The sequence below is a fragment of the Trachurus japonicus genome, chromosome 22, assembly GCF_045865225.1.
Source record: "Trachurus japonicus isolate A0001 chromosome 22, Traja_1.0".
Taxonomy (NCBI): Eukaryota; Metazoa; Chordata; class Actinopteri; order Carangiformes; family Carangidae; genus Trachurus; species Trachurus japonicus.
This window is the reverse complement of record NC_140928.1, coordinates 18643975-18659279: the sequence shown is the minus strand read 5'-3', so window position 1 is coordinate 18659279 and position 15305 is coordinate 18643975. Positions and strand designations below refer to the sequence as shown.

Sequence of the window (15305 nt, the reverse complement as noted above, 5' to 3'; positions counted from 1 at the left end):
TACATTTCATGATTTCAAATAGTTGATGGTGATGCTTCATCTCATGATTCACAGAGACCAAGTACTCAAAAGATCCTGGTTCCAAAACATTAGTGAAATCCGGTTCTTCCATGTTTAATGTGGTTTCTTGTATTTTAATGGTTATAAATATGTTTTTATACAGGAAAAACTACTCTAGAAATTTGAGAACTATGTTATGAATGAGACACACAGTGCACACACGCCCACATCACACCCACTCAGGCAGGTCATTCATTGGCTGGACCGGAAGAGGCGGGGTTGGGTACCTGAGGGCGTACGTATGCATTAAGCGACGGACGGTGCACCTGTGAAGAGAGAGACGAAGAAACGAGAGAACAGAAGAAGTGGCGTCTCGTCCCCCTCCCTTTGGTTTTGTTTTGATGTTAACTCACCTACGCTCGACGAAAGAGACTTTTAAGAAAATCTGAACGCTGAGCCACTGAGGCAACGCAGCCCTCGCGCTTGGGCTCGCCGTGAATGCCGTCGGGGAGAAGCAGGTGAAGGCCTGGCGTCCGGTCCCGTCCCAGCCAGCCACCGTGAGTAACCTAACCTTGCTCCTCGATACAGGTCCAGCCATCCATCTCATCACACACTACACCACATCAGGACACAGGTAGTGCAGTCGTAACAACTAAGTGATCCTCATTACTTGCTATCCACATTACATACATTACCCAAGATATGTCCTTGAGGACAAACATAATATTGGGCAGATTTAATGCTTTGGGATTAGAGAGGAAACCCTGCAGCAAGCTGGACAAAGAACAAAGAAAGTTGTATGGGATTTCTCAGTGTACAAACAATTGAGTGTGTGCACAGGTAGGGGGTGGGAAGCATGTCCCCACAGTGTGATTTTATCTCATATGTGAGCATTTTCACTGCTCTGAAATAAAACAGCTTGTCAAAAACTTTCAAAATGACAACCAGGGGGTAAGGAAGCTCACCGGGTAAAGACATGAAAAGAAATAGATTAACAACAACGTTCAGAGGTAGACCTGTATGTACATCCTTGAATACCTATTTCTCTTTTTGTAACCACAGGCTATAGCTTTGATAGATATTCTGTATCTCTAATTATCACAAAATACTTGTGAATACAGGATTTCATTTGTATTATTGATGTGAGCTACACAGGATCACAAAGAAATACTCTACTAATAGGCTACAAATGAATACAGGACATTTTATTGGTACTCCATGCCAATAGAAAATTCATTCACTGTTAATTTAGTATTAGAAACTTTGTTCTGTGAGCTGGTCTGAATAAGAATTTCAGGTTTTTGCATATTCAGCCTGTAACCCCTTTTTCCCTTAGTGTTTATAAACTACACTGTGGTCACACCCAATAAAATAAAACAGGTCCTAGATTCTCAGCTAAAGATGGTGAATTCGCTGTGGTTCTGAATTAAACAAGGGACTTTATCATTAGAGTGGGAAAAAGGAAATAACTAGCGCGGTGCCTCCACTGAAAACTTACTATGCTAGGTGTTAGCAAAGATTATGTAAGCCCTCAGAAATACAAATTACTCCTAAAAGAATGTTAAACCACAATGTGTAACAGGTAAGACACAAAACATTTATTTTATTAAACCCTTTTAGATTTTTAGAATGATACCTTTAAATTTAGAAAAGCTTCAGCAATAGAAAATAATAAACAAAAACACCTGTACCCTTTAAATCAGGGGTCTTCAACGTTTTCCAGGCCAAGGACCCCCAAACTGATGGAGAGATGGAGCGGGGACCCACTACTTATATATATTGTATAAAATTGTGTTTTGTATTTAACTGGTCCTGTAGTGCCATACAGGGCCATTGTATAGGGGAGAAAGGTGATGATAACTCTAGGGGCGCAGCGCCCAGTAGGGCCCACAAAAACCCCAGTAGTCTAATCTTTGTATGACTGAATTATTCTGCATAAGACCCTGACTGATACTCATAGTAATGCTGCATTAGCATCAAAACAAAGTAGGCTAAATAAGAAATGATAATAGATATGTAGTCTATGAAAAAAAGTGGAAAAGTCAGGGGGCAGGGGCCCACTTTAGTATACTTTCAGGGGGCCCAGGATTCCTAGCAACGGCCCTGGTGCTTTTTTTTAGGAGTTTGGCTGGTCATGGGACTCTTTATATTTCGAAGGGACTTACATAAAAAATATATGCCATGCCATCTACTGTATGATCACAACAGGTCACAACTACGCTCGTGGTAACTGAACGCTGCTACTGCACCAATGAAAGAATTACTAAACCATAAAAAGACAGAAAACAAAGCAGTGTTTCCCCTTCTTTGTTTTTGTCTCTGGCTTTTTATGCATTTATTTTGAAAGGGCAGCTGGAGAAAGATGGGGGCGCGGAGAGAAAGTGAGAGGGGGGATTGACACGCAGCAATGGGACTGTCGGAGGGTCGCTGCAGCGGCCGTGCTCTACCAAGACTCGTGACTCACCCCCAGTCGTCAGCGCCGCGGTCACCGGAGCTGATTCTGGGAACATTTACACCGGGCCCGCCGTGTCATGTCTCGGTTCCACGGAGCGTTTTTGTGACGGCCTGACGCTGCTTCATTGTTGCTGCGCTATGAGCAGACGTGGCGGCGCACGTTACAGTAATGTCACCGTCGTATGAGTGTGTGCTGTTAATTAACGAGTGTGTATGGAGAATGAAAACATAAAGTCCCATCGTTGTGTTGTGTAGCCGACGGTTCAGGGACAGAGTGTCACAGCACCAGTGGTGTGTGTGCGCGCGCCCGCCATCGGGCTGATTTTAGAGGGGGGTGGGGGGGAGTGAGCGAGAGAGAGAGAGAGAGAGAGAGACGGTGCGCCGTGTTTGTATCAGATACAATACAAAGGCCTGACACCTATATTATAGGAAAACAAAGGACTTTTATGTAAAAATCTGATGTTCAGCAGCAGGGAACACCCCTATATTCACAATGGATCTTTTTTCATATTTTTTTTCCCTCAACCAAAACTTTCGCGACCCCCCTGCAGTAATTCCGCGGACCCCCTAGGGGTCGCGGACCCCCTGTTGAAGACCTCTGCTTTAAATCAATACAGTAGTACCTGAAGCTTCAAAATGCTTTCTTTTTACCCTTTTTATATCAAAAGAACTGTTTCTAGTTCATTTCAACCAACCAATAATTTTTAATCACCAGATAGGCTATATCTAAGTTTTAATCAGAAGAGCGTTTCTAACCCTTTCTGTTACCTCACATCAATGAAATGAAATGTTTTAGTTTGAGCTCAACCCAATCTCTTAAATGAAAATAATAAACCTATGAATGAGGTTTTTAGCTTATTTATAAACCAAATCACTTGTGAATTACCTAGATGTGTTCTTAATATTTCAACTGTATTCACACCTTTTAACTGTTCAAAATGTGATTTCAATAACCCAAATGCATAGAAATATCAACCAATAGTGCTTTTGTACACTCAAAACACAGTAAATGTACCCACACCTGTACCACAGTATTTTTCACAGTTCACATGAATGATAATGATACCAGAAAAAAGTCTAACCCAAGCGCTTGGATAATTTTCCCTAACCGTTGGGGCCCATTTGAAGCGTTGGTGCACATGAAGTTTTATCCAGTTGTGAGAAGAAGAGTTAACTTTGAAACCGAGTCTGTTTTAACACAGTCCCGTGCCTGTATCCTGCACTTGGTATCGTTCCAATGTCAAGTACTCATGCAACCTCTCAGTAAGCAACATGGCCGGGCTGCAGAGCGATGTCCAGACAGTGTTACCGGCCTCAAGCCTAGGGGGTACTCGGGCCGGTAGCTATTGTTGCTACACAGCGATAATGACTGTGGAACAATGAGAAACAACACGGTTTCAGCAGTGTGCGACTTCCTCAAGCACCATTTTATTCTGCCTCCTATACTGCATCCAAAACCTCAAACTAAAAATCAGTCTCAAGGATGAAATACCTGTACAGAAATGTTACAATGCCATCCCAAAGCCCTTATACAGAGAAGTAAAAGAGTATGTACAGAATCTGCTAAACCAAGGATGGATAAGGAAGTCCACATCGCCGTATTCGTCACCTGTCGTCTGCGTGAGGAAAAAAGATGGCGGCTTACGGTTGTGTGTCGACTTCAGAGAGCTCAATCGGTTGTGTCAAGTGAAGGAGTCCAAATAGACCCCAAGGACTTGGAGGCAGTTTCACAGTTGAGAGAGAGAGAGCCCAAAACGGTGGGGGAAGTTAGAGCTTTATTGGGTTTCTTAAGCTACTATCGCTCTTATATCCAGGACTTTGCCAGACTTGCCAGACCCCTTTTTGAGCTTGTACAGGGTCAGAAGGAATCTAACCAGACGGTACTGTCCAAACCTGTTAAAGGAAGAGCCCGAAGTTTAAACAGTGGTCAGCTGACATCTAAGACACCTGTGCAATGGACTTCTGAGCACAGCACTATTGTTTCCAGGTTTGTAGACATGTTAACCAGCTCCCCCATATTAGGCTATCCTGACTGCGATTTGCCATTTATCCTCCACACCGACGCCTCAAATGAAGGTTTAGGGGCGGTACTTTACCAACAGCAGGAAGGCAAACTACGTGTCATAGGATATGGCTCCAGAGCACTCACTCCGGCAGAAAAAAATTATCATTTGCACTCCGGAAAGCTGGAGTTTCTTGCTCTGAAATGGGCAATTTGTGATAAATTCAGGGACTATCTGTACTATGCTCCTACTTTTACAGTATTTACTGATAACAACCCACTGACATATATACTTAGCACAGCAAAGCTAAATGCAGTAGGTCACCGTTGGGTTGGCGAACTGGCCGACTTTCATTTTGATATTAAGTATAGGCCAGGGAAGATGAATGCCGACGCGGACACACTGTCGCGTTACCCCATCAATCTCCAGGAGCGCATTGGTGAATACACCGAAACAGTGCCCACAGAAGTTGTGGCGGCTATCTGGCAAGGAAACAAAGTGGAGGAAAAGGAGGAGGTACCCTGGGCTGCTGCACTGGTCCTCAACACATCATCTGATGACTCACCACCGAGCATTACACCTGTTTTCACTCCAGAGGACATCCAAACAGCACAAAAAAATGACCCTCCAATTCATGAGGTAATAACACTGAAAAAAAAGGGATGGATTCCAAATGACAATGACAAAAAACAAATGTCACCTGAAACAAGAAGGCTTGTACATGAGTGGAACAAACTGAAATTAGACAAGGGAATTCTGTACAGATGTGCTAGTCAGAGAAAACAGCTAGTTCTCCCCTCTGAACTGAAACAAATGGTGATGGAGAACTTGCATGACAACATGGGGCATATTGGTGCAGATAAAGTAACTCGACTGGCAAGGGAGAGGTTTTTTTGGCCTTTCATGCAGAAGGAAATAGAAGATTATGTGATGAGAAGGTGTGTTTGTATTAAACAAAAGCGGCCTTGTGTCCCAAACAAAGCACCCATGGGCTCAATAACCTCTAGTGGCCCATTTGAGTTTGTCTCTGTTGATTACCTCCATCTTGAGCCAAGTAAGGGGGCTATGAATATATTCTTGTCTTGGTAGACCACTTTACGCGCTTTGCGCAAGCGTATCCCACCAAGAACAAGTCAGGGAAGACGGCGGCAGAGAAAATATTCCAGGATTTCATCCCCAGGTTCGGTTACCCTGAAAAATTGCACCATGAGCAGGGGCGGGAATTTGAGAATGCCTTGTTTCAGAGACTCCAACAGTTGGCGGGCATATCTCATTCCCGAACTACACCATACCATCCGCAGGGAAATCCTGTTGAGAGACTGAACAGAACGCTGCTCCAGATGCTGCGGACACTGCAGGAAGAAAAAAAGACTGATTGGAAAGACCATCTACCTGACCGGTTAAAGTCTCTCTGGCAGTGCAATATCTGGGCCAACCATAGTGCGAAATACGGGGGGGTTTGGGGGGGTCGGACCCCCCCGATTAACCCCTTGAGACCCCCTGAAAGACTCAAAAGCAAAATCTGAGGGGGGTCTCAATCTTGTCAAAAAAAAAATATATATAATATAATACAATAATTTTATTGTGGTCAATTAAATGTGTTTAAGATCACCATGTCCAGTATTCATAATTCAAAACATTTATTCGTTTAACATTAAGCTGAACCGTGTCACCTGCGCATTATGCAAATTAGCCATGTGCGCCAGCCCAGCGCAGGAGTCGAGCCCACTCGCTATCAGAACAGAGGATCCCGTTCCTCTCCACCCTCTGCCGAAGAAAGTGAAGTTGAGGCCGAGTGCTCTGAAGACGTAGCCGCAGCCCCTGCTGCTAGCACTGGTGATTGGCCGCTTTTCTTTTCTTTCTTTTTTTTTACACCTAAGCAGGTGGGGTAATGGAAATACCGCAACCCTTGGCTTGACATTAAGGCAGGAAAATAACTTAAGGTAAGAGGCTAGCCTGCTTCAGCATACTATGGCCTGAACCCCCAGTGGTGTTGTTTGGCCAGGCGCCTGTTGTGAGCTATTTGTCTGTGCTTTTTCAATTTTCATGATGGCCCGTTATACGAATGTGATTTGTGGATGTGTTCAATGCTGTGTTTAAACGTATTTGCTAGATGGATGTGTGGTATATTGATGTGTTGATGAAAAGAAGGTATCACCGCCGACACGTCTTCACTTGCATTTAAAAAGAAGTTTATTAACAAGAAGAAGAACAGTGTACAAAAAATGCCGAATCCTGAAGCATCCCTGGTGCCAAAGTGAGATCTTCCTCCCAATGGCTCAACATCATGATCATATATACTTTCTAACTCCAAAACTCCACCTTCTCCCAACATAAGGATATAGCTTACCATAATAGGCATTAAGTGTTCAACATTGCATAACATGAACAATTCCTGTAAGTGTTTAACATACACAGTTCATGTCTTGCGTCTATGGACATGAGACAGGATCTAGCCTATAGAGTTTTACGACCTTGCATTCATACTCCGGACAAGTCTAACATAAACTTAAGCAAGACTCTCACAGGAAAAATGTGAACAACAGGAAAGATATTCTCCTAGGGTACATTTCACAAGAGCCACTCACTATCTAATCTATTACTGTTAACTAAACACCTAATGCAACATCTTTATATATCTATAAATGTATGTGCGTCTTTCTCTCTTATAACATCTACCTTCGATTTGTTTACTTCTAAGCAAAACATGTCCATGAAGTAGAGCACCAATTCACACTTTCCTTCAATTCTCAAAAAAAGGCACACATACAAAGAATAAACATAATACATGATGTTAAAGCTAAAAGTTCAGGTGAATAATACACTACATATTCCCCCCTTCGAGGCTCGTAGAGTCTCGACGCATAAAAGATATCATACACTTTAATGATTATCATAATGAAACTAACAGATACATATATACTGTATATATTGCTAACAACAAAACAATAATTAGCAATAAAACAATTTGTGGAGTGTGAGAGCGAAAACCTGCCAGGCAGCCATCTTTCTTAAAATTTCCATCAAACAATCAAGACAGGAAATTCCCTCACGGTCCCTCTGCCTTAGGCAACCACATTTTAGTACTCCAGACCAATCAAAAATAAAGAATTCTTAAAGCTTATATGAAATAACACAAGTAGATACATATGAAGACCTCAGACAAATAAAATCAAACAATATCCAATTTCAGGCTGGTCAACCCATCGGATCCTCCATTGGAACTATCCCTGCCTAACATTACTCTTCCTAAACGTCAAAAAGAAAAGAAAACATCTGAGGTTTCAATATATCCACATACTAGCAAAAACATATCATGGACAATGGCAAACTTACATACATGAAAACATGAAAACATAAAATCACATTATCAAGACACTGCAGCTCCTTCGCAGCGTCCGGTTCCCATTGTAGACTTCATTAGTTCACGTTCAGTCCATTCTTCATTGTCCACAATCAGATACATCTTTTCAGGAACTCAGGGTCCCTAAAGAATCACTCTTATGGTTGTCTTCTTCCAAAATCATTCTAAGAGGACAGAAAACACACAGCAGTATTTTTTGCAACAAACAACAAATACAAATTAAAACATCAAACGCACATAAACACATCACACTTAAATCCCTATTGTTACAAAATCTTTTTTTCTTTTATTTTATCCACAGACTCTCATCCATTATCTAAGAATGTTCAATCTAGAAGTCCTCATATATGACTTCTCTAGACAAAAACTTGGCAAAAACCTTGTAAATTTTGACAAAACTTGGTTAACTTGGCAAGTGACTGAGCATCTACCTGGTTATAACCCAATCAATCTATTTAAACAAATAAAATCCATACTATAACCTCCCCCCTTGCAACATGGGCCAACCCATGTGCTTCTTGAATTGTCAGACCTAAAAGGTCAGTGAGCACTATTATCAATCCTTCATGATTCTCCAAAGACCAGTGGAATCTTTATTTCAAGAACAGCTTCCTGTTTGTAATTGTCTCAACTTTTAAAGTAACCATACAACTTCATATTGTGTAAATTAAGCTCTTTGGATATACTGTATGTTGCTGCAATAAGTGTAGTAAGCTTGCTAAATTTCTAATTTTTCCTTGTTTATACATTTTACACTGGAACTTTAAGAGGCAGCAGCCTCACACTTTGGCTCAAATTGGGTCATCGACCTGAGTGAGTAGTGGATCCCACACTTGCACTGGAGACACACAATTTTCTTACCATGTCATGTTCTGTCCTATTTCATTTTTTTTTTTTTATGAGAAAGCCAGTTTTGTGGATAATTAATGTATTTTTTTTCCCAACAGTAAACCAACTAATCAACATTTACCAACACAATGAGTTTAAACATACTAGAAAGATTTGTTATTCAGGCGTACGTTTCATTTTATTACACTATGGCAATAACAATAATTCTTAACTGTATGAAGGAAAAGATGGAGAATGAAAACAACAACTGTTTAGACTTCAGAAATTATGCTCATACTACATGTTACTGCCAAAGCAGTGCAATTTTACTTTCTTTACTTTAGCATCTGATGCATGTCAGTTTGGTCAATAAATGCTAAACTACAACTTATGAATTCTAAGAGGTTTCATTACTATCAACAAAAATCAAAACAATACAACACATGAGTGTTGAGGAGTGGCTGTTCAACACTGCAACATTACCCTCATTCAGACAAGTATAAGTCAAAATATGTCCTTATCCTGATGTTGATATTTTACCCTGCACTTCCTAAATGTTTACATCATGTTTTAATAATATGCCAGCCAATGCAATGGACAGTTGAGACGTAGAAGGAGAACAAATTAACTGGTTTTAATGCTAGTGTCATCACAGAACACAAAGCATCTCTTCCCAAAAGAACAGATAGATGTATGCTCCTGATTTTTCTAACAGAGATCTATTTGTTTTTGTAAAAGGTCTCCCTAAAATCCTAGCTCCGGACCCCTAAAAGGATTCACTGGTCCCCAGAATGTCATTGGCTGACCTCTAAAGCCTCCTCTTGGGATTCCTCTGGAGTTTCCTCTTTTTCTGTTACATGAACGAAACAAATGACCAACTAGTCCACAATTATAACACACTTCAGGGACTTGTTGAAAATTTGGATTGAAATTTCCTCTTGTTCTCCCTAAATTTCCTCGACCTCTTCCTCTCCATACCTGCTGCTGACCAAAGGTCGGCTGTAAATTATAAGCAAGAGGAACCGCTGCATAAGGCTGTGGTGCCTGAAACTGAAACTGATTTGACTGTAGTTGTGGCTGTTGCTGTGGCTGTGGCTGTGGCTGTGGCATGAACTGATTTGTCTCAGGCTGGTTCTGCATAACTACTTGCTTCTCCTCCTTCTTATTATCAACCAATTGAATTTGATTGAGCTTTCTGAGGATTTCCTGATCTTGCTCCTTCTGTTCATGCTCCTTCTTTCTATACAGCTCTACTTGGTGTGCTATGTGATCTGTATAAACACTCTTTGTCATGCTCCCTAAGCCAACCACTTCTGCTAACTTGCTCCTCACTGACAGGGGCAACCCCTTCTGAATCTTAGCTCGCAAGACTGATTGTTCCAGCTGACTCTCCTCTGGATCATTCCCTGTTACATTTCTCCATACCTGATAGGCTCTCGACACATAGGATCTCGGATTTTCTTCTTGTCCTAATGATTCAACATGAATATTATCAGGGTGTACATTTGTTGGAAATGTATCTCTTAACGCTCTATACAGTCGACCTCTATTTGCTGCAAACAGCTCTGAATCATTCACAGTAGATCCCACATATCGATTATATCCAGCTTTCTGTAAAATCTCTTCCATGGCTGGTACCCCAATAATGTTTACCAGAAGTCTCTTAAAGTCTCCCATGGTAGGCTTCGTTCCCAACATAATCTCTTCCAACTTTAAAATCCAAGGATGTGCTCCATCCAGAAGAATGGGTAATTTCTCAAATAAATCTTGCATAACTGTATCATCCCAAGATTTATACACCAGATTCTGTCCTCTGATAACCACTGGACAGATCTTATCAGACTTATCTTCGTTCCTTGGTGATTTTTGGGAGGCTTTTTTCAATAACTTTTTCTTTTGCATTTGCAAGTCCTGTAATTGTTCCTGTAATAATCTCCGGCCTTTTGGTGTGGTGTATTGGTCCAAATATTTAAAGCATTGATCTATACTTTTATCAATCCTACTTAAAGTTTGTCGTCTCTCTTCTTCCTCCCTAGAAACAGGATTTTTCTTGGCATGCCTTCTTGAAAATGAAGGATTCTCATTATCCATCTTTGACCCTCCTTTTCAAGCAACTGGAAAATGTCAAGCTCTATTTGTCTCTTCTCTTTATATATATTTTTTAAATATCTTTTATTGATTTTTTATTTATTTATTTTTATTATTTTATTTTTTTCGATCACCTTATATATGAACACCAGCAACTTTATTGTTTAAATTATATCTCTATTGAGAGTTTCTTCCACTAACCATGGATAATCAATTACTCTACTACACTAGTTCAACAGCAGTAACTACTTTTAGATTGTTTACATCTATTTTATCATTGTCATGGCTCCCATTTATTCTTGTGCTTAACTTTAACTTAACTTAACTAATTAAATATTATTTAGTTTATTTTTATTGATTAATTCATTTATAACCTCTGTATTGCCAAGGTCAGCAAAAGAAAGATGAAACAAATAACTTCAAAGGGATTCAAAGTCTTATCAGATCTATCAAATTCCTCAGCTCAACATCAGTTAGCCTTGATTAATCAGTCAGTTGCCAAGTCTTCCTTCTAAATAACTACAACATACTGTACAATTTTGGGTTTTATGTATGTGAGCAAATGAATGCACTCTGTTAATCCAAACTACCAATCAAATTAAATGTGCAACCAAATGTACACACTTTCATTTAAAAGCAGGTATTCTATTACAAAGAGTTTGTGGATAAAATCACACTGGCCTTAATCACTGGCTACAGATGCATGCGCTGTCGTCCGCAAGCCTCAATCCTTGTGATCCAAGCCAGCTGTCCTCTGTCCTCCTCTAGACACACCTCTTAGGCTCTGGTCTCCTCCTTGAACTCTCGCTCCATGAAAGGAAGACAGACAAATAGTTCAGTGTTTTATAAAATCACTAGATGCACAAAACACATTCCTACTGCAAGTTTTTCCTTTCTTTCAAAAATCTGTATTATAACTTTTGAACGTTATAATTTTATAAAAACATTCTCACTTTAAATAAGTGTTTTCCCAAAATTAATCAGGCTTTATCAAAAACTTCTCCACCACATAAAAAGTTCTTCTTCCAGGGTTCATATGTTTCTTACAGATTTATTTTCCAAAGTCTTCTAAACAGATCTCTACCAAAAAATCCCCATAGAAAGCTCATAAATTCTATCAAACGTCCTTTAAAGTTCATTTAGACAAAATATCTTATCTCATAAATTCCTATTAATGTATATATTATCATTATTACTACTATTACTATTATTATTATTACTACTATTACTATTATTATTATTATATCTCCTGTTTCTCAAGTTCTATTGCCTCTTATGCCTTATTCAACATTCAACAGTCTATCACATTGGCCACACACATACAACAAAAATCAACAGACAACAAACACAGAACATTCAAATGTACCGGTAAGTGATCACATATGTCTCTACCTAATGGCTGAAGCTTCTTTCTTTCTAAATTTTTTGCTTCTTTTTAACTAGAAAACTATTTCAATTTCATTTTCTTCTTTTATCTTCTTTTTATCATTTAGGCTTACTCTTTATTGTCCTCTTTTAATCCTTCACTTAACTTCTATTTTCTTTCCTTGTTCTTATTCTTTATAATTTGTTACTTTTAAAATTTCCAAATTCCCCCCTGGGCCCAGGAGTTCTCTTCTTTCTTTACTCTTATTTAATTTTCCTTTAATCCAATTCCATTTAAAACCAATTCCTTTTAAAGCCAATTTTCACATAGCGACCAAAAACACATGTCTTACTATTTAGGTGTACAGGCTCCTCTACGTAACTCTTTATGTTTAGTAGTTAAAGGAAACTATATCTAACTCTTGCACTGTATCATACACATGTCTTACTGAGTAGATCACAGACGCCGTCACCAATTTTTGCTGCTTTTTAGTTCAACTCATGTTACTAATTCAAGCTTTTTACTCTTATTTCTTCTTCTCTTATTTTCCTATTTCTTCATTCTCTTATTTACTCTTACTCTTATCTGTAGGCCTGTTTTACTTCAAGTTTCCTATATTCTTCCTATATTCCTATTCTCTTCTTTATCCTTAGTTCTCTATTGTCCTAGGTTTCTTTTTTTTTTTTCCCTCTTGATTCTCTACTTCCCCCCTTTTTGCGTTGCCTGCAACACAAACAAAAACCAAAAACCCCCTAATTTAGATAAATTTAGAACGATAACCTTCTTCTAATCATCAGAACAACAATCACCCACACAAAGATCTTTAACGGTGTGACCCAGCAGCAGACAGCAGCTCCAACGAGCAAACCAGCACACAATATTGTGAAAAACTCACCCTTTTAATAAGCCGCGGACAGTGCGGAAGTCGGCTGGTCGAAGCTGAAGAAAAACGCTGAAAGGGCCACAAACACGCCCAAGTTCGTGACGCCAAAATTGTGGTATATTGATGTGTTGATGAAAAGAAGGTATCACCGCCGACACGTCTTCACTTGCATTTAAAAAGAAGTTTATTAACAAGAAGAAGAACAGTGTACAAAAAATGCCGAATCCTGAAGCATCCCTGGTGCCAAAGTGAGATCTTCCTCCCAATGGCTCAACATCATGATCATATATACTTTCTAACTCCAAAACTCCACCTTCTCCCAACATAAGGATATAGCTTACCATAATAGGCATTAAGTGTTCAACATTGCATAACATGAACAATTCCTGTAAGTGTTTAACATACACAGTTCATGTCTTGCGTCTATGGACATGAGACAGGATCTAGCCTATAGAGTTTTACGACCTTGCATTCATACTCCGGACAAGTCTAACATAAACTTAAGCAAGACTCTCACAGGAAAAATGTGAACAACAGGAAAGATATTCTCCTAGGGTACATTTCACAAGAGCCACTCACTATCTAATCTATTACTGTTAACTAAACACCTAATGCAACATCTTTATATATCTATAAATGTATGTGCGTCTTTCTCTCTTATAACATCTACCTTCGATTTGTTTACTTCTAAGCAAAACATGTCCATGAAGTAGAGCACCAATTCACACTTTCCTTCAATTCTCAAAAAAAGGCACACATACAAAGAATAAACATAATACATGATGTTAAAGCTAAAAGTTCAGGTGAATAATACACTACAGATGGTTAGATAAGGCTACATGATCGGTCATAGTTGCAGGCTGAGGATCTCGTGCACATAATTGCACGTCAGTCTCCGATCTCCAGATTTATACAGTTGTTATTTGAGTGCACGAGTTTGGTGTCTTTCATTCATTTTTTTTAAATTGTTGTATTTTATTTATTGTCTATATTCGTTTCTGCATTGCCCTGATCGCGCGCCAGTCTCCTATACCTGGCATTTATTCATTGTTCAAGTGTGCCAGTGTGGTGCCAATTATTGTCTTTTATTTATTGAATTATCGTCTATTTATTATCAATTACTTTCTGCATTGTAATGCACAACTTTGCCTCTCCTTTTTAGGCTATAGGCTAATTTTCTTGGCTTATTGTAATGTTATAGTCCTACTTTATAAAAAGAAAAAAAAATAACGGTACTGCGCAACAATCGCGAGTTAGGGACCCCCCCGAATATTGATGGGTATTTCGCACACTGGGGCCAACCTTTAGTCCGAGTCTCCAAACATGACTTCTTTCTCTCTGCCGAGGAAAAACGCAGCCAGTTCCTTCACTGTCCCGGTGAACTCTGGGATACTTCCTCCCGGAGAATGTTCTAGTAGTCTCTTTTTTATTAAACAGGAAAAGTTAACCTTTATCATTTTTTAAAAGACCATAGAATATTTTTAAACAATATAATACATGAATTACAGAGTTAATATATGAACAATATTTATTTTAATAGGACTATTGCAAAAACGAGAAAAACCAGAGGATTCTGGGAAATGAAGTCCTACTCTGTTAATATTGCTTCTAGAACACAGAGTATAGAGCATGGATCCATGCTCTATACTCTGTGTTCTAGAAGCAATATAAAAGGGATAATCTGTATATTTTTAACATGACTGAGATTATAAAAACCCAGTAAAATAAAGAATGAATGTTTATACACATTTTTAGAGATTTTTAGAGAACCCTACAAGTCGATCAGCTGTGCACAGATACTCCAGATAAGATACTCCCTTGGTTACAGCATCAGTAATTGGAAATATACTGTACTTGAACACATCATTTTTGCCATCATTAGAACTTATAGTTCTTTCTTGAATAAATTGAATCATGTGAGCGCCCCAGTGATTCCTAAATTAAAATAAAGCATTACCAATGACTTCATTATGGTGATAAATGTATTACACTATTCTCTGGGGACTGAAAGTCTTTGATAAATTGCATGACAAACCATCTAATAATTGTTGAGGCATTTCAACCTGGACCAACGTGGTGGAGCAGCTGAGAGGGCCAAGCCTGAAGCCTCACAGCTGCCATGGTTCAAAATAGTACAGTGCTTTGGGATACACACCTGTGTTAGACATCGTGGTGGCAGGTTTAACCCCAACATACATGACACATGCCTGCATCCCCCACCAGACATCGCATGATCTCTGTTCACCTGGGCCCATCTTTGTTCTCTTATTTCTTTTTAAATATGTAAGAATGATCAATTATCTCCTGAAGCAAAACACA

At 39.3% G+C, this 15305-nt stretch overlaps 1 protein-coding gene across 1 annotated transcript; it reads right to left on the bottom strand.

Annotated features, from left to right (window-relative positions):
- Positions 1-229: 229 nt before the first annotated feature.
- LOC146963901 (uncharacterized) lies at positions 230-10551 on the bottom strand. The gene is made up of 3 exons (XM_085767960.1): positions 9628-10551; positions 414-613; positions 230-326 (listed from the first exon to the last, which is right to left on the bottom strand). Exons 1-3 carry the CDS (start codon positions 10549-10551, stop codon positions 230-232), a joined length of 1221 nt encoding a protein of 406 aa, XP_085624086.1.
- Between the last annotated feature and the right edge of the window lie 4754 nt (positions 10552-15305).